This window comes from Haliaeetus leucocephalus, unplaced genomic scaffold (assembly GCF_000737465.1).
Source record: "Haliaeetus leucocephalus isolate CR32 unplaced genomic scaffold, Haliaeetus_leucocephalus-4.0 Scaffold450, whole genome shotgun sequence".
Lineage (NCBI taxonomy): Eukaryota > Metazoa > Chordata > Aves > Accipitriformes > Accipitridae > Haliaeetus > Haliaeetus leucocephalus.
In genome coordinates this window covers 15,165,867-15,185,529 of record NW_010972886.1, presented here as the reverse complement: position 1 = coordinate 15,185,529, position 19,663 = coordinate 15,165,867, and the positions used below count along the sequence as shown (strand labels likewise).

Below are 19,663 nucleotides of genomic sequence, written 5' to 3'. Positions count from 1 at the left end.
TCCCCCACCTTTCTGGGAAGCAAAAGTGCATTTGCGGGGGGATTGTTGTCTCATTCTCTCTAAATTTCAAAGGGTTTTATCCAGTGCTAGAGGGGAGGCTGGGCTGCTTTCTTGCACCTCAAAAATCACTTCATCCAAGGCTTTGTGGCAGGACAATGTGAGGAGGTTACAGTCCTACTGTAGATGAGATGATATACTGTAGATGTTGCAGAAACACAAATATTGTCTGTTCAGCCTCTTCTGTGGGTACTAAGGCTGCAACCAGATGAAGAATTCCAGGGGCATGCTGGCATAGCTCAGTGTACCTTACGTGGCTACTGGCAAAATTGCCTTTCACACTAGTCTAGTAAAAAAACCCGCAAAGTTATAACCAAGTATGTCTTCCAGCAACACAGTGTTGCTAGTGAAAAAGTTGTTATTGCATGCACAGTTATGTGAATAACAGATCCTATTTTGACTCAAGCCTCTCAGCTGATCTATGTATAAGGGAGAAGTCTGTAATGAACTCCAAAGGTGGGATTTTCAAAATGACTGTAAAAAAAAAAAAAAATCTAGGCTTATATCAGAAGTCTAGGAAAAACAACAGTCGGATCCCTCAGTATATTTGAGAAGTGATTTTTGTACAGTGAACAAAAAATAAGAAACACTTAGGATGTTCTTGTATATTACAGCTGAGACAAATTAATAGCTCATCTTGTTGTTTACTTCCCCCACCTTTACTAGCAGTCATCTGATCATCTTCCCTCCCCTTGTGCTTGCGCTGATGCTCACCAAAATGGCTGGAAAGGGCTTTTGTTGTGGCATGGAGCATTTTGCTGAGATTATTTCTACTATTTTAGCAAGTTGAGTAGGCTTACTTGGGTGGTCAGAAGGACTTTTTGATCTGGACTTTACAAGTCTTGGACCCTGTTCGATAGTAAGAGGCCAGGAAAGAGGAGAGGGACTGCTCCCTTTCACCTGAAGCAAATTTCTAATTCATTTCAAACTGTTCTGTGAAACCATACGTTGGTTAAGAAAAAAAATTTCACAAGTACTTTACCAAGGATGTCATGCTGCCTTAGCCCTTTGTTCTCATTTATGGTAAGTAAATAGTATCCACAGACATGTATGCACAAGTAACAAATAATTTACTGAGTTTTGATCATTTCCATTATTTTACAGGATGCCTGCCTGAAGGAAATAGCAGAGCTGAAGGCCTGTGTTGAATGGGTCATATATGAAAGGGGCTGTCTTGGTGGTGAGTTAGGTTGGAATACAATTCACAGCAGAAAAGGGAAGCATATTTTCAGCATCTCTAGGCTATTGTTTAGATGTGTTTTACTGAAGTTTTGATAAAACTGTTATTAAAAAAAACCAACCCAAATCTTACCACATCATGGAAACTACTTGGTTCCTGCAAGGTGATACACAAACGTAGACGAAAAATTCTGCTGTGCAGTTTCTTTGGATTGTTTTACAGTCCCTTTTGAGAAACCATTAGGAATCTCACCTACAGGTTAATTGCTGTGAAGACAGACTTTGCTCTTTTTTCCGAATACTTATCCCTTCCAGAATTTCTTCTGCCTGAGAAATTCAAAGCTTTTTACAGGTATTGCAGGAGTTTTCTGTGTCAAGACACAGGCCTTGTAAGAATGGTGTGGAAGGTGCTCTGTAGGCTGCATGTTGGAAGGTCATCAGTGTACCTAGATGTTCCCCGCTTGGGTTTCCTGCCCCTTCAGCTGCCAGCCATAGCAAGGGATGGAAATTCCTTTGGGATGTGGCAACTCTGTCCTGGATACAGGAGTTACATGGTATTCATTTCACAGAAACATTTTCATTTAGTGTTAAACTGAGTGTGTTTCACAGGTAAACACTACTGAGCTCAGCTGTGTGGCCTAAAATGGAGTTTGGCCTGCATTTTAGAGATGCTGGCTCTGTGTTAGGGTGAGGGGGGCAGACAGTAGACTTTAGTATTGTACTGTCTGTGAGGTGTCTACAAAAGAACTAGTTGTTGAATAAAACTGAGCAACTTTTTCCTAGTTACTCTTTATACTAAGTTGGATATTACCCAGTATATTTACTGCCCCACTAATGCTAAATGTGTTAATGACTATGGGTATTCTCCAGCTAATCCCATTTGGAAATGAGGATGTCTCCATCCAATATGAAGTGGCATAATTGTGCAATATCCCTGTGTTGTAACTTCAGAAACGTAACAAGCTCAGTTGATAGTGTTTTCTTTAATGTGTTAAATGTATTAGTATCTCTGGTTTATAGATAAGAACAGAAAATAGTTCACTTCTGGAGAAGATGAAGAACTACAAAGCCCTTGAGAAAGAGTCTCCCTTGTGTAGCTTGGCCTCAGCTGTTCATAAGAATGCAGAGATGTTACCAACTTCCCAGCACAGACCACTTGATGTTGGGTCAGGTATGCAAATGGTAGAGGCATTGTTGTCTGTGTTCAGAAATATGTACAATCACCGAGGTAGCTTCACTCTTCCCCAGACTAAAAACCGATAGCATGTGGTTGGTGATTATTGGCTTCTGAAAGGAGCAGTGCAACTTGGGTGCTTGTTTTAAACTGTTTCATTATTTCATGCATGCACTTATATTATCCAGTGAGGAATGGGTGTACACAATAGCTCTAGCTATTATAATCAATAAGAAAAGTCTAGATACTCCTGTCAGAAGTCACTCTGCCCCACAAGTGAAGTTGCATGGCTGGTTTGAAGCTGAAGGCTATTTCTGCGCAACATTGAGCTGCCTTTCAGTGGCAAAGGGAGGAAAGGGAGCTGTGTGAACAGGAGGGCCTGCATACTGCAAGGGTAGCATGCAAGTTCTCAGGGTTAGAAACAAGCTGGAGCAGGCAAACAGGTACCCAACCAGCTACACAAGGAGAGTTAAACTCAGCCTCAGCTTGCTAGGCCTGAATAAAATCAGCATTAACAGAATATGAGGAGAAGGAAGGTTTCATCCAGGAATAGACTGTGCATCTAGTTAACAAGCAAGGGATATGGGAAATTCTCACTGAGGAAATGAAATGGACAGGGGTTTGCAGGAAGTAGTAGTTTTTTCTAGTTTTCAAAGTGGGCAACTCTGCAAATTTATTTTTTAGTTTTTATTTTAAGTCTTAATTGCTTAATATCTCAGGTCTGGCATTTACATGCTTCTGGTCTGACTGCCTCAGGCAGTATCACAGTTTTGCAATATCAAAAACTTTATGAACCCATTGGAGGCGTTTCTTAATAATGGATATTTTGCAGTGGTATGATAAGCAGGCCCTTTGTGTTGGTCAGACTAGCCTTAGCCTTAGCACTTTGTGCTGAGATTCTGCTGTGTAATATTTGGAGTTGCTTTTTTTGCTTAGAAAACTCTTTGAATTCAAAACCCCAGATTGGTCATCATCAAGGAATGTGTTAACTCACACCGAGCTGTTTGTGTGGCCCCTTTAGTGTCAGATCTGAAAGTTCATTGTTTGACTATCTGTGATGGTGCCCTTGGCAATTCCAGTACCTTCAGGGATAAAGGTGTTACTGGACTGAGCTTCCCAGAGCAGAACTTAATGAGAGTGAGGCACACACAATAACAGCTGTAAGAGCCGATTTTTTGTTTGTTTGCTTTTACTACCTATTACAAATGTAATTTGTGTATCTTTTATCCATCTTAGAAAATGTAGCATGGCGTGAAATATGCATTAAAAAGTATAGCAAGTTAACAGAAGCCCTGCATGAGAACCATGTACATCTGTAAGTGGAAGGCTGTGTTTGAAAACACAGTGATGACCTGAATAACGTGGGGTAACAGGACGGTTTGTAACAACTCACTGTGTTGGCAACTAGAAATTCCTAGCTGTGTTGGTAGTGTGGTTACTTATTAGTAATCAGTAACCTGCTTGCTCTCACTAACCTTCTTATTGTTAACCTGCCTAACTATTGTTAGTAATAAGCTTATTGTTAGTAAGCCCTAATTACTAGTAGCAAGCTTTGAGCTGTGCAAATGCAAATATGCTTGTTTTCAGTCCTGTTAACAACTGGCTTCCATGGTACCATTTGTGTTCACAACATTAAACATAGTCTCATTTACAGTCTTAATTATCAGAAAAGCAGTGTATTTCTTGCCCATAAACATCTGTCTTCTCTGTACTACAGCCACTTAAGCATGTGAGGGATTTTCTCATGTGGCTAATCCTGAGATGTAGTTCTGTGAGACGCTGATCATAACTGGCCAGCACTAAAAGGCTGAAGTCCTGCTTGTCCCTGTCATCTCCTAACCTCACCCCCTTCTTTTGGCTGAGCTATTTTAGCGAGTTAATTTGACTCAATGAAAGCATCTGAAAAACAAGGAGGAAAAGAAAGGATGGGGAGGACAGAGCTTGTGCTCTTTGGGCACAAGCAAGCTGTTTTATATGCTCAGCTGTCCATGAAAGGATTTATTCTGTGAGTAAACGTGATGTTCTTCCTCTGAAATATGCAGATGCCTTGTAAGACTGGATTGGGGATTTATTTCTGTGTCTTTGTGCACACTTAGTGCAGTGGAAGCCTCTTAATGCTGTTATTCCTTAATAGAAAACTAGTATCTAAAGCAGTACATCAGGTCCTACAACTTTGTACAGTTTGCCTTATTCATGTGATCCCTGATTTCTCTGCTCCTTCATCTGACTGCTAGGTTTTTTTAGTATACAATAGGGACCAGAATTTTCTGATACCATTGTAAGTCTTAGTTCTGATCTGGCATTCCTCAAATACCTGAAATTCCTGTTGAAGAAAGAAGCAATTTTGAGTTTTGCTGGAGTATGCAAGGGCTTTTTCTTTTTTTTTTTCTTTTTTTTTCTTTTTCCTAAAGCCAAGTAATTACCAAAATATTATACTACCAGAGATGTAAGACTGAAATTCCACTGAAGGGTGAGGAGGACAGACATCAGACTGTTTCTAATTTTTTCTGCATGTTAATGTTTGTAAGCATGCAGTTGCCATATCTTGTAATAATGGACTAGTTAGTATTCCTAGACAAATGTATTCTGCATACAAAACTGATGTTTGACTTAAATTTGTGGACAACTGTATGGACATACTTTAAGAAATAATTAACATATATTTTGATCTTTAGAGTGCCTATTATCTGCTAAACTCAGGCAAGTATTTTACTTTCTGCCATTCCAGAAGCCTGATGATTCTAAATGAGACCATGATTAAATAATTTCAAAATAGTGATGACTTTAAATATTTTCTTCAAAAAGTTGAATTCTTTTGTTATTCTCTTCATTTGGAACAGCTGTAAAAGGTAATGATGTAATAGTTTTTTCCTCAAAGGGAAAGAGAATGCAACCTCCTGCTTGATGTTGTGGTAATCATGTACACGAGAAGATGATTTCTAGAGGAAGTGGTACTGTATATACAAAGAACACTTGAGAAATGCAGGTCAATTTGGAAGGCAAACCAAAAGATAGAAACACCCCCTGAAGAGGGGAGGCTGTCTGGCCAAAGCTCAAGATGTTTTGTAACAGTCCACAGTAGCAACTCTTCTTGCCTCCCATAGCCTCACTGGAGTCCAGCTGGGTACCGTGCTTTTGGAGCCCTATTTCTCAAAGGTGGACACTTTGTTTTTAGAAGTGTTCAAGTGGCACTTTTATGTTAGCTTTCAAAATTATTACTGACTTCCCCCAGAACAATACAACAACATTGCATTGCACCCAGAAAAAGCATGATATCCAAAAATTCTGGTTTCTTACTTCAAAACATAGAAATATATATAATGATACAGATAAACATAGAGAGAGTTAGAAATATATATAAACAGGCTTTATGTACAACCTGTCAATATTAACACTGTATTCAGTGCAAGTTAGATGGGCATGGGTGCTGAACAGTCACATGGAGCACTGCATCTGGCTGTTACTTAATTTTTATTTCTCTATGGGCCTTGTACTTCTATTTGGTTTACTTGGCAGTGATACTCCTTTTCATGTGGAATTTCATGTGGAACTGCTAAAACCACATCATTTCTGATGTCTCTAAACTTCAGTAAATGCAGATGGCCTATTACAGTGTAGGTCCTGTGACCTTATGACCATTTTCAGCCTGAGCTCACCAGATATTAGAGCCTTTCTATAGCAACAACACTGCCTGCGAGCACTAAACTTCCAGAATCTGCTTCCCTTTCCTGGAATGTGTATCCCCTACAAATTATATACACTTGCAAGCCAGTGCCTTGCAGCCAAGCGATAATCCTGACCCTTCAGACTGCCAGTAATATCAACCTTCTCCAGCGTGGTGGATATGGCTACAGCTTATCTCAGTGGGAACCTGTGGCAGATGTGAGCAGATACACAGGGGGGAAGTTTAGTACAGAATTTCCAACCAAGGCTATTGCTCACATTCAGTACCATGACAATCACTTAGAAACCCAGAATGAGATCTGTAGTGTTTGTGGACTTACAAGTACCATTCTTCCAATCCTGCTGGAAATATTGTGCCTGGCACATCCTTTGATTCCATTGCCTTTTTTTATGATCACATTTTGTGGTTCGATATCTGTTGCTCAACAAGTAATCTGGGTCTCTCTCCTTACAGCTTCAGGTGATAAATTCCCATTAAAGAGATGTTATTCTTGCACTTTTTAAATTCATATTTAATAGTACAGTCTACATGCAAAGTTATCCTCCTCTTCCCATGTGGTATTTTTAATCCTTTTTTTTGGATACACCTTCCTCATTTTCTTTGCAAATTTTTGAACATGTTTCTACTTTTGTGCTTTTGCCATTAATTAAAATATTAAAGACAGAATATTCAATAACCTGTGAGAAACTTTTCTATTAATCTCATTCCTGCTAGGTAGCTTCCCTGAAAGCATAACTCATCATCATTTCTCCTTTAATGAGCTTCTTACCTTAAAATGCTTCTATTATATCATCTTTTGTGAATCAAATGACTTTTTTTTTTTCTTCCATGTTAATCGCATCTAAATGTTTTGAGTTCTGACAAAGTACTACATACTCTATTCTCCTTTCCTATGGTACTAGTCTGCATCTTGGTAATTTACCAATATCTTTCACCTGGATTTGGATTTTCATGTTGAGGTTGTTGAGGTTATTGAGGTTTTTTCTTTAAATATAGTAATTTTCATTTCAGTGCCATCATCCTGTTAGTTTCTTCCTGCTTTGTCTACATTTTAAATCATCCTCCTGACAAAAAACCCACAAAAGTCAAATAATGACTTGGTTTTTAGGCCAGCCTATTGTTCATCTCATGACAGCATGGTGTCCATGCCTCTTATTCTTTGTTTGAAGAATTTTTCACTGCTGTACTTTGCTTCGTGAGGTTTAATTCATCCTGACCTGTCTCTCCCCATTTTTGTTCTGTCATCTGTGATTTTTCTTTGCTATTTATTTCATTTTTAATTCCTTATTGGAATGCTTATCTGTTTCTTGTTTGTAATGCAATTTTTGAACAGTTTTTTTGACTTAAATTTCATGGTTCTTCCACTTTGAAAATCTGTGCTGCTCAAAGTAATTTCCATAACTGGTTCCTTTAATATCTGAAAGTTTGATCTCTCGTATCTTTTCCAAATTAAAGAATCCTAGTATATATTGTCATATGAAAACCAAACTACCTTCTTGTCATATGAAAACCATTTTTTCTTTGATCATTCTTATTGCCTTCTTCCAGTTACATAATAAATCCCTTTTGAGATGGGAGGACCAGGACCGCATACAGTATTCAAGACGGAATTGGTTTTTTTTCAGTGCATAGTATTGTATAGTTTAGGAATATTTTTTACCCTCACATGCATTTATTTGCACTTATTAAAACTGAAGTATATCTGTTCTTCTTCTATCATTGTCACAAGATCCTTCAGCATGTTCTTCGCAGTTAGTTTCATTTTTTCACAGCACTGAATAACTCTATGACCTCAGCAAACTCTTTGCAATGGATACTACAGCTCTCTTCTGACTATGCTGAACAGTTTTAATCTCACCGAATGTCTGCCAATAACCACATTTACACTGTGAAAACTGATGTTTTCCTTCCTCAACTTTTAATTGATTACTAATTCATGAAGACTTTTCTTTTCCTACAGTGAGGTTGGTTTCTTTAAGATCCTCTGATAACAAATTGTGTCAAATGCTTCCTGGAAATCTAGGTAAATCATATCAGTTGGATCCCCTTAGTCCACATGATTCTGCTTGGCTTTTTCAGAAATGCTAAAAAAGTTAAGGCCTAACCTCCAAAAGCTGTACTAACTCTTCCTTGTTATAATATATTTATTCGTGTTCATTAATTCTGTTCTGAGTACGGTTAATATAGTAAAAATTCAGTGAAAAACTTGATCTAAGTTATACGCAGGTCCTGAATGCCTTCTTCTAAAACCTTGAAAAAAAAGCATTGTTTTTGCTACTTCCTTCCAGTTCAATGGAGTTTTAGCAATATTTTTACTTTAATAGTTCAACAATTATTTATTTGTTCTTTTAGAACACTTAGTTGAGTGCTGTCAGATCTTAAAAAAGGATGTGAATTTTTTCTGATTTGAAACCTCTTCAAATAATCTTTAAGAAAAACATCATTTAGAGCTCCTCTGCCTTCTTTCAAAACAAATTTGATTTACTAAAGAGACAAATAACAGCAACACGTGACTATGAATTCAGTAACATTGTACAACTCTTCAGAATTATAGAATACTGACAAGTACAAGCAAACCAACCTTGAGTTTGTACTGTGAGGTTGTCGGGTATTACTGGAGATTGTAAACTGATTTTCCTTGTTAAGTAATGAATAGTACTTTCATTTATGACATATATACAATGGATATTTTATTTAAGTAAAAAAATAAGTTTCAAATTCATATCAGCTATGCTCACACTTAAAAAATAAATAAAAGTAATAATGATAAAAATCTTCCAAACATTGTTACAGTTTCTCAAAGTCAGGAGGAAGAAATAGTAACAGATTTAGTTCGTGCTCTTGCACGCGGCATGGAAGAAAATAATAAAAAAATAAAAATCCTTATTGTTAGTCACTGCAGACGCTTTTGCAAACCTGATAGTTTTAACAAATGCATTTACTATTCAATGAATATGTTTTGAGTACCTGTGCCATGTTGCATTGTACTGTCCAGACAAAGCTTGTTTGAAATCCTTGTTTGTGGTCTGTTATTATATGGATGCATTCTTTTACTTACTATCTCTGCTAACATTGCATACGACAGGTTAGCAAGAAAGCTTGTAATAGTAGGAGAAGGTACTACTGATATACAGAAGAAAAAACCCAAACAAACAAACCCAAACCTTCCATTTGCATTCTTTGTTGTGTAGTAGCAGAAGTCCTGAGTAGCAAGTGTGTACAAAAAGGTAGTAAAGCACTTCTTTCCATACTTTCATGCACCTAGAGTTGCTGGGCTACATTTTTATCTGATGTAGTAAGATTTTTGCTTTACAGTGTATGTTTACTGTCTCAATAAAGAAATTTGAAGATTAATGTCTGCATTTGTCACTATGTTAGGAAGAATGATTTTACATCACCACGGGATGAGCTCTTCAAAACAAAATGGAGACGAAAGAACAGTTTTAGGGCTTGGTTAGACAGTAATGCAAGATCTGCACTATGGAACATACTATTCTACTGACCTACTCTTCTACCTTACTTGTCTGTAAGCATTAAAAATCTCTGTGAAAGTTTAAGTGCCTGCTCTCAGTGTATCCTAGGCATTTTCTCCTCTGTAGGGAGAGCCTTCGGTGATGGCAATACTGTTAATATTTTAGCTGGACAAAGTAGTTGAGTTGATACAACAGCTTGTTTCCTCCAAAAGTAGTAATCTTTTCTGGCCCTGGCACTCATCTGACCCACCTCTGAGCCGATTCAGCTCACTTAAGTGGGCAGAAGATGGACTCCATGGGAAGAGGAGGGAGGAATTGAACAGATTAATTTGGCCATGTTGTCTAACTGCATAGCAAGTTGTCTTCCAAGCAGCTGCTCTGCTAAAAACAGTCAGAGGTCTTGCACAACAAACCCTGGTCTATTCACTGCTGTCCTAGAAGCTATCGCAGGAGGACACCCCAGAAGTACTGAAATGTTTGAGACTGGGAGGTGCTGATAATGGTAAATTACTACTCCAAAATTTCATCTGGCTTCACTAGCCTGCAGAAAGAGCTGGACATGTTAAGACCTCAGTACTTACCAACACAGCATGCAAGACATTATTATTAAATAGTGGTTGCAATTCATTTTATGAACAGAGGTGCACTAATATCACCGAAGATTAGAATAAAGATTAATATAAAATTAAATTCTTGGTGGAAATTAGTAACTTGATCTTTCTTACTGGAAAACAGACAAAATTTCTGCGCTGGCAAGACTGTTAAGCTAAGCGGTTTAAATTGACAGAATTTTCTATCAGTAGCAAAGCACCAAGTTTTTCTTTGGTGTCCATTTCACTGCCAGCAATGAAATAGGTTCCTGAGCCCCAGGCCATCCTGTCTGCCTTCCTTTCAGTCAGCTTCATCATCACTAGGTTTCTCTTCTGAATCATCATTTTCATATTCCTCATCCTCATATCTGAAGGCACCCTCAGCTTCAGGGTCAGACTGACCTTCCTCTTCACACTCATGGGACTGGCCTGACCGAGAGCTGGGTCTTGAGTGATCCTTCTCCTCCTCCTGGGAATGGCCAAGCGACAGGCCTGCCTTTGCTTCCTCTTCCGCCTCCTCCGCCTCCTCCTCTTCACGGTGCTGGTCAGGGGAGGGGCTGGACCCAGCCTCCCCTGAGTGGCAAGGTTGATGAGCATAAGGGCTGGCTCTTGCCTCTTCTTCATCCTCCAGCTCACTGTACTGGCCATCCTGGGTGGAGGTTTTGATGCCTTTCCTCTTCTCTCCCTCCTCCTCCTCCCAGGACTGCTCAGACCGAGGACTGCTGTCAGCTGCTTCCTCAAAGGATTCCCTTTCTTTCACTTTATCCTCGATGACTCTACAAAGACAATTTCTATGTGTGATTTTATTTTCAGGTAAGATGCTTTCTAGTAGGTTTTAAACTACCTTCAGGTAATCTAGGACAAACCTGGTAGACTTGGCTGGGGTGGAACTGGGGAAGGAAAAGGGAAGGGGGGACACTAGAGTCTCCTTTTATGCTAGAAAGTAACTCAACAGTATTGCTTATATATTTCAATTTTTTTCTTTCTGCTTCTTTTTAAATTGTAACACCTAATGGATATTGAAAATTATTTTTTATAAGGCTTATTTTAAAAATCAGTAAAGGTAATGCAGAATTAAGTGACTTACTAGCAACCTGCCAGAATTTTTGGTGAAAGGAACAAATAAAAAATGTTTTTCTTCATTTTTCTTTGACGTGAATTGCCTAACATATCCAGTGCTCTCCTCTGATTTATGAAATAATATTTAATTAAGGAAAAAAACATTAAAAATACATACTAATGCTAACATTAGTAAAGCTAACTACATAGTCAAATATTTACCTGGGAAATAGTACAAATAATTAAAAAACCCCACCAAAACCCCTAACCTTACACATCAAAAATTAGTTTCTAATTGCTAGGTATGTAGTGGCAAAAAAAAAAAAAAGCCTTTAGAAATCTCTACCTTTCTCTGGCATTAGTGGAGTTATTAAAATCTTCAGCACTGGAGCATTGTAGCAATTTAGTTGTTTTTCCTTTCTTTGAAACAAACTCTGGGCAAATCCCCAGCGCTCTCAGTCTGCTAGAATAATGCTTTTCTGCAGCTATTCTGGCATTTTTCTGTAGGAAAATCACAATGGTTATTTGTTATCTAAATGCATTAAATGCCTGTCTTTTGATACTTTCATTTGTTTGTATTAATACTTTTTCATTAATTGCGCCTGACAAGTTGAATGATTATTCGCTGCAGGTAAGAATGGGAAAACAATACTTGAAAACTTTACCCTAGATATTCCTTTTCTGTACTAGTTTAAATCCAGTTTGCTCCCTGCGCCCACTGGCTAATGAAGAGCTATATATTTTGTATATAGCTATTGAGGGAGGAGGGGGAAGATGTGGACATGTAGAAAATCAGATGTAGTCTTTCTAGGGCTTCTCCCTTATCCCCTCTCCTCCTCCTCTGTCTTCCCTTTCTGGGAGCGGCTGCCCTAAAAAAGTAGTATCGATTCACCTTCTTACAGTGCTGTTTAACAAATTATACAGATGTGTATCTCTGCCTCTGAAACTGAGGGTGTAAATTCTGTTCCTCCATGTAATATCTGAGCAAGGAGGACTTGTCCTCCAATCTACACAGATGCTCCTGCCCCGCAGCGATGGCAGATGAGGAAACCCACACGGAGAGAAGGGACAAGGGAACCAGTGATCTACGACTTGCTGCCTCTCTGGGTCTGGAAAGAGGTCAGGGACCACACTACCAGCTGTACTGAAATGGACAGATAAAAATATACTGTACCTGAGCTTTACAGTAGACACTAAGAATACTTGAATTTTCTTACCACTTCTTTTCCAACTTAAACCTCTCATATTTTTTTGCTGTAATTTTTTGTTGTGTTTAGAATTACTCATGCTGTAACTGAATCAGACAACACGTTTACAACAGCCATCTCAGTTCCCTGTGCAAGCATGCCATGAATGCTTAGTCACATAAATTCGTAATATTTATATGGAGATGGGGCAACAGAGATTAAAACAGCCAAATACTGGTCTCAAAAGTCTTTTTCAGATATCTTCTAAAAATGTCTGACTACAAATGTCTTATGCAGTATTTGAAGAGAAGATTAAGAAGTAATACAGAAGTAAGACAACCTGAGTGACTCTTTCAAAAAGCAATGGCCTTTGTTTTACTCTTTCTTCCATTTCTTGTAACTCTTGCAAATACTCTTGCATTCTCTGCTTCTCATAATTCCTAAGGGAAATAGAGTACAAGGAAAATTATTATTAATTTATAATACAAGAAGTAATTTTCTACACCAGCTAAATTGCTCATAACAAACTAAATACTATACTTAAAGATACATAAAAGGTAAATTATTTTATGGTGGTTATAGGGTCTGAGGTGTATTGTCTCATTTTCACAGCAATTGCTTGCCTGTAAGTACTGAACAAAACTGTCTCTGAAGTAGTCACTTTGGATAAGCAGAGAGGGGTCCTGGCTAGCGAGGTTAAGTAGAGGTTATCTGAGTTTGGATTCTTAGGGGTTTTTTGGATACTTAGGGTTTTTTTTAAATTTGGATACTTGGGGTTTTTTTTAAATGCTGATTTAATACAGATATTCCAGTTGTTCTAAGCAAAATTAAACAGAATACACCATAGGAGATTAGTATAATTGAATAAAAATCAGTACTTCAAGGTAAAGTTTGGTGATGAGAACCTTGCTACTTTACCAGTCTGTCTGACAAGAGGGGTGACCACATTCTGGATCACGGTGCACTTTTTTCCCTAGATGGTTTGTCAAGGGCCCAGTCAATAGAGCAGGATGATGAAACTGTTGATTCATCAACTGAAATGGTATCTCAGATCATGGCAAGCACTAGATAATCCAGGTAGCATGGGCTGTAATCCTCGGTGTGTGAACAAAGACACCTCTCTGTGATGCTGCCTCTGTACTGGGCCAGCTCTAGCATTACTAAGTCAGATACTTAAGGGCGAGCATGAGAGCTAGGGATCATTTTACACTTCTGTCTCCTCCTGCCTCTTTCCCTTACCATCCTCTGAATTTCTGCAATATGGCTGTCCATTAAGGCAAGTTATTCACCATTTTGAGGGAGTGAACTTAATTGTTGCTACTTGCTTGCTCTCTCGGGCAGCTTTCTACAAACCTAATTAGCTGTTAGAAGAGCACTTAAATTAATATACCTTATTACCCAGCCTATGCTGAAATAAGCATTATCAAGTTAAGCACTTGTACCAGCCTTAATGCATCAGCACTAGGGAAGTAATCTTGCTTTGTAATAGCATAATTTTATGCGCTGACAAGAATTAAGCATGAGTGTTTTACAATACTCCTGAAATCTGATTAAGCTAAATACTGTAATGTGAAGTTCACTGTTGAATGAACTCAAATCAAATCTGTAAACACACCCACTGTCTCTCTTAATTCTCCTCCCTGCTGCTGTAACTGAGATTGTTTTCTGCTTCTGTCCTACAGTCAGCAGATCATCTGCCCAAGGATACTTACATTATAAAGCTCCTGTTCTTAACAGTATTTGGTGGTTGTGTTAAAAAAGCAATTGTGCTTCAGCTCTGACTCCAGCAAAATAGTTAAAAGGGACTGCCCTCTTTGACCTGCATCTCTACCACCGCAGCTCTGCTCTCCGGGACCCTGTGTAAGCCCTGCTTCTCCTAGACTCCTGCTTCTTCCTACGTGTGCTTTGGCTTCAGCTGTCTTTGGGAGAGGCGGTGGGTGTGCGTAGATGTATGCTGGATAGTCACTGACCGCCCACATGGCCAAGCAAAATGCTTGTTGCAATGCTGCTTCTAGCATATCCCAGCTGAGCCACTGCACTTCATGCTTTCAGCATGGGAGAACGTATGTGCTTCAGTCTCTGCTGCATTTTCTCTTTCTGGTCACAGGGAAGCAACATTGGTGCTGAATAACCATTACAAAGTTTGCTGGTGGAACAACGTGCAGTATTGTCTTGCACGTGGTGCTGCACTATTTTAGCAAATTTGCTTGTAACAGCCCAGAGTTTAAAGTCTATTAAGAGTAAATCCACAGTTTTCTATTTTAGCTATAAAGAAAGAAGAGATCCATGCAAAGCAAAAAAAGAATGAGGAAACCTTATTAGTTACCTTTCAACTCAGCCATAAAGACAGCCCTAGCTTCCACCCTCATTTCAGAAAAATCTCTATCCTGGACCATATTCCAAACACCTTAAAGTTTAGTATGGTAATTTAAAAGTTGCTAGTCCAAGCTATGAATCTTGTAATCAGGCATATCTCATGATAGTTCACCCTTGTATTGTTTTGTTCTACTACTGTCAGTTACTGGCAATTTGCCTGGGTACTGGAAATTAGGATTCGTATTCACTGCCCAAGAATCCTGCCTGTGCATGAAGCAGCAGGGGCAGAGCAGTCAGTACCTCTCACCATCTCCACGTAACAGCACCATAAATGGACGATACTGCTGCAGTGCCATCATGCCAAGACAGATTATAAACCTCACTAAAGACTTATTCAAACAGGACTAATTTTTTTTTCCTAGGATTATAAAGAACAAGAAGCAGAAATGGTTAAATTAGCCACAAACACAAGGTCCAGCAGGAATTGTGGAGTCAGATTAGCATCAGAAAGCTGGAGCCATCTGGACTTCGAGCTTATAGCAGGCTCTGATGTTTTTCCATGTGTACCGCTTTCCTCAGTCATATAGAAACCATCTTTGAATTTGTATCTCTACTAAAGGTAACTTTGGATTCCATTCCTCCTAAGCACCAGCAGCTTCCTCGTTAGCTGCTGATACGTGTGCTTAGTTAAAATAATATTCCTGCTCTAATTTTCCCTCTTAAGTGGGGACCTGCTGGGACAAAGAATTGAATTGTGAAATGTTTACTACTGTAGGAGACAGCTAGCACCAAAGTTGTACCAACATCTTATCAATCCAGCAGTGCAAGGATATTCTGTAACTACACTATTCCTTTTCCTTTTGATTTTTTGAAACTTTTCCTCTTTAGTTGGTATGTCAATTGAGAAAACACAGGAGTCTCCTGTTAGCTAATCTATAATACTGTAAGGTGGAACTTACAGATTTAAATCATTAGAACAGGCAACAATTTCCCAGTTGAAACAGTAAACTTGGCCACCTTTTTTACTAGCTTCTGGTACAGTGTATAATTTACCAAATGTGTAATTATGTAAACTTAGACTACGCTATTTTTTACATTGTATGTTTAACATACAACGTAGAATGAGAGATTCAGGATTCAGGGGAATGAAACAAAATACCTGAATGTTTTTAATTTGGATTTAGACATCTGAGCTAGGCTCTGATGTGGGTCATTGGCCTCAGCCCGAGCTGTTACAATTTTCTGGAGTTTTTTCGTTCTTTGTTTCTGCTTTGTTCTGTTCCTTTTTTGTTGTTCTTCCAGCTTTCTCTTTTCCTCAAGTGAATCCCTGGTGGAAAAATAAACTAAGGCTGAATTCATTTTAAGTCAAGAGCAAGACTTCAAAGGAAACTTTGGCAAAGGAGATTCAAAAGAGAAAAACAGGGTGGAAACAGGGTTGGCATAAGAGGACACAAGGTATGTGCCATTTTAAGGGATTCAGGCATATCCTGGGAAACGGCAGTCATTTGTCCCTTTCCTACGGACATTCTACTGTTTAACAATCATAAATACTAATTAAGTCCTATATTTAAATACTTTAAGTTTTACATTATAATTAAACCCTTATATTAATGTATTAAGTCATATATGGAAGAACTGACTACACAGTTAGAAATACAAAAGAGGTCTACTCTTAAAGTATATATAAAATGCAGAGCACCACTGAAGTAGTCACCTTAAGGCTTGTAGCCGCCGTCTTGTGGATTCTGTGATTCTTGGTGATTTAGATTCTCCAAATCCTGAGAGATGCGAATTTGCACTTGAATGTCTCATTTGAGGTTTATGTCTTGGAGAGGCATATGGCCAGCGTGTTTCTTTCAACTTTTCTTCATCCCCTTGAATGTCCTTCAAAATCTTCCCCTTGTTTGAGGGAATATATGGAGTACGAAGATCAAAAGGTTCACAGACTGTAAGGTGTTTCACTTGTTTTTGTTGCAGGAGCCGTTTCTGAAACTTCTGGTGTAGTAGTTCAAAATCTGGAACACTTGATTTGATCTTGGGTTTATGTTCTGTTTCCTGTGGTTCAATGCACTTGTGTTTCTTCTTTTTATTGGTATCTTTTAAAGCCAGTCTGCTGGTGGGTAGAGATGAATTACGTAGCAACTCTTCAGCTCTCATTCTGATCCTGATTTCTCTGCAGAGCTCTTCCTCCCTTAGCTTTTCGTTAACAGATGGACTATAAACACATTTAGGAACTGGTTTTGCTTTAAACAGGTTTGTTATCATTTCAGGTGCAGAAAGGTCTCTTAATTGCATTTTCCTAATTTCATTCCTTTGCTTCTCTCGTTCAAGGAATTTAAATGGCTTCTGAGAAGCCAAGAGCTTGAGTTTGCTTCTCTCTTTCACAGACCTCCTGCGTTCTTCGTTTCGTTGCAGGATTTCATGGTAGAGTGGAAGGAAAACAGCAGCAGGCACTGGATTGGCTCGGAATTTTTTCTGACACTCTGCTTCTTCCTCTAGTTGCTTCTTCAGTAAGTTGTTTTCCATTTCAATCTGTGACTTTGATTTGACATTCTGTTCTTTTTTTCTAGCTTCTCTGATAGTCATCTGGAAAGGCTTGGGCACAGTAACTTTTGGTGACCATGCTTTCTGTTTCTTCCGTATCATTCTGAAGGCTGGTGAGCTTGGTAAGCTGCGTTTGGTGTGAGAGATGTAGTCTTCCACAGAGAACCCGTCCCACATTTTTTCGATCCGTTGCTTAGCAAATGCAGATGATCCAGTTTCACTACCATTTTCTTCAAATGCTAATTCTCTGTCAGACCTATCAGATACACTTGAGCCTAAGGGATCACTTAAGTCAGAGTCTGAAAAGGATTTGTGTAAATTTAGAGGCTGATATGAGCTCTTCTCCCAAGTTGGCCTTTAAAAAAAGGAAAAAAAAAGTTGGTTTGGGTCCAGTCCAACATGGATGCAAAGCCAGTAACTTCCACTTTAAGGTATCATCATTGGAAACAAAAATGAACAGCACTGGCAGGGAAGAGGAGAAGGGAAAAGAGAAGCACACTGAGCACTCACACCAGATCATAGTTTTAAGTAGGTGCCAATCCTGAACAAGTCAGTACTTCTTAAAGAAAGGCACCATGCTTTACTAAACCTGTTGCCCAGTCTCTGCTGTGCACACGCTTGTAAATCTCACAGTCTGTTAGCAAGGTGAATAAGCATTTTTGTTATTAAAACTAACTTTTCTGTGATTATCTGCTTATAGGAAATGGGGAGAGTAACACTTTCCAGTCCCAGAAAAAAACCTGCTGTTTTACAGATGTCTGCAAAGCATTTGAGAATCTTCAGATAAAAGGTACCACCAAACTTACCTACAACACACGTTAAAAGCAGCACTTTTCTTGTCCAAGGGCTGTACTCCTTTTAAATACAGTTTATTCCGATACATGCTTTCTAATTTTGCCATGGTCTCCAAGTGGGCATTCTTCAATTCTTCTAACTTCAAGTAATATTCTTGATTTGAATTGCACATTTTGGAAAAGTCTATCCACTTGTCACAGTCCCTATTTAGAGAGAGTGTCTGCTCTCTGTCAGTATTGGAATCCAAATCAAAACCATCCTAGAAGAGATGTTTGTAAAGCTTTCTGACTGTTAAAAGAAAGGGGAACAAGGTTCTTAATATTGCTTTATCCTAATTAAGTCTAATGAACGATACAGTAACACCAAACAGAGGTACCTGTATACAAATGTTAGTGCAGTTACATGGAATAATCTTATTGCATAATGATTTATATCCTAAGGGTCCTATTTAAAGCATGTGAAGTTCCTAAGTCTGTCCCTGTAATCAATACATTTATACCAGGAAATATGATCAAAAGGACTTATCAAAAGAAAACAGTTTAACTATTTTGTAAAGTGTAATTTTTCCTTGATTACCATGCAGCTTTAAAAAAGCCTTTCTTTAAAAGCAAACACAAGCACAACAGAACCTTCTCTGCCTCCCATTTCCGTAAGCATTCTAAAAATAAGTCATTAGATATGTTGTGTAAAAATGTTTATTCCCATTTCCATAGCTTACTGTGAAGTGACAGGAATTCTGCACAGCTTATAGTTCCAATACTGTCTGGCAGCTTGCAGCTGTGTGCAGGTAAGCACATTCTTTAAATGTTTTAAAGCTTACACAAGTTAGAGAAGTTACTAAAACCAGGTCAGTCGGCATTACAAAGGCTTCCTTTACGTTATTTTAACCACCACGTTTTAAAAAATTACAGGACCCTTTCTTTATCCAAAAATTAGAATAATACTTTTCCACACAGAGGCATTTTAATAAGCTCTGACATTCCAACAAAAAGTTGTGTTCATGTTTTTGTCAGCTTTTCACTGCAAAGATCTGTAACTCGTTTTTTGCATAGCATAGTGACCTAATGCAACATGAATTACATGAGCAAAGAAGCAAACTTAAAACGCTGCTACGGGACGCCCAGCGAAAGGCACCATCCACCTCCTGAACCTGCCGCTTCTGACATTGTGCATAGCCCTCCCGCTTTCCGTTCTCGATCCGCAGAACGATCCGGGCCTCTTCCCTGGGCTCGGGCATCGCCAGTTCTTACAGTCGCGCTTCGACGCCCGGGGCGTAACAGCTCACGAAGAGGCCGCTGGCGCCCGGGCGCGGCAGCAGGACCCTCTGTCAGCTTCCGCCCCGTCTGCGCGTGTGCGCGCTTGGGCCGCGGGTCACTGCCGAGAGGGGCGAAAACCTGCCGGCACAAGGCTGCTTCGGCTCCCGGGGCCGCCGGGGGGGGGGGCCCCCGCCTCTCCAGGGCGGGTTTGCGGGGCAAGGGCACGCGGCCTGCGGAGCCGGTACGGCCGGGTTAAGGCCAGCCCGTCCCCCCGCCTCAGGCCTCCCGCCCGCCCCCCCCGCTCGCCTGACGACCGCCAAGGGCGCTTCCCGCTTCCTACCCGCCCCC

At 39.3% G+C, this 19,663-nt stretch overlaps 1 protein-coding gene across 1 annotated transcript; it reads right to left on the bottom strand.

Annotated features, from left to right (window-relative positions):
• Positions 1 to 9,308: 9,308 nt before the first annotated feature.
• Positions 9,309 to 19,453, bottom strand: FAM161A (family with sequence similarity 161, member A). Its single transcript, XM_010574824.1, has 7 exons — positions 18,778 to 19,453; positions 18,071 to 18,318; positions 16,435 to 17,619; positions 15,880 to 16,047; positions 12,745 to 12,844; positions 11,564 to 11,718; positions 9,309 to 10,934 (listed from the first exon to the last, which is right to left on the bottom strand). Exons 2-7 carry the CDS (start codon positions 18,229 to 18,231, stop codon positions 10,460 to 10,462), a joined length of 2,244 nt encoding a protein of 747 aa, XP_010573126.1. The 5' UTR covers positions 18,232 to 18,318; positions 18,778 to 19,453; the 3' UTR covers positions 9,309 to 10,459.
• Positions 19,454 to 19,663: the final 210 nt, after the last annotated feature.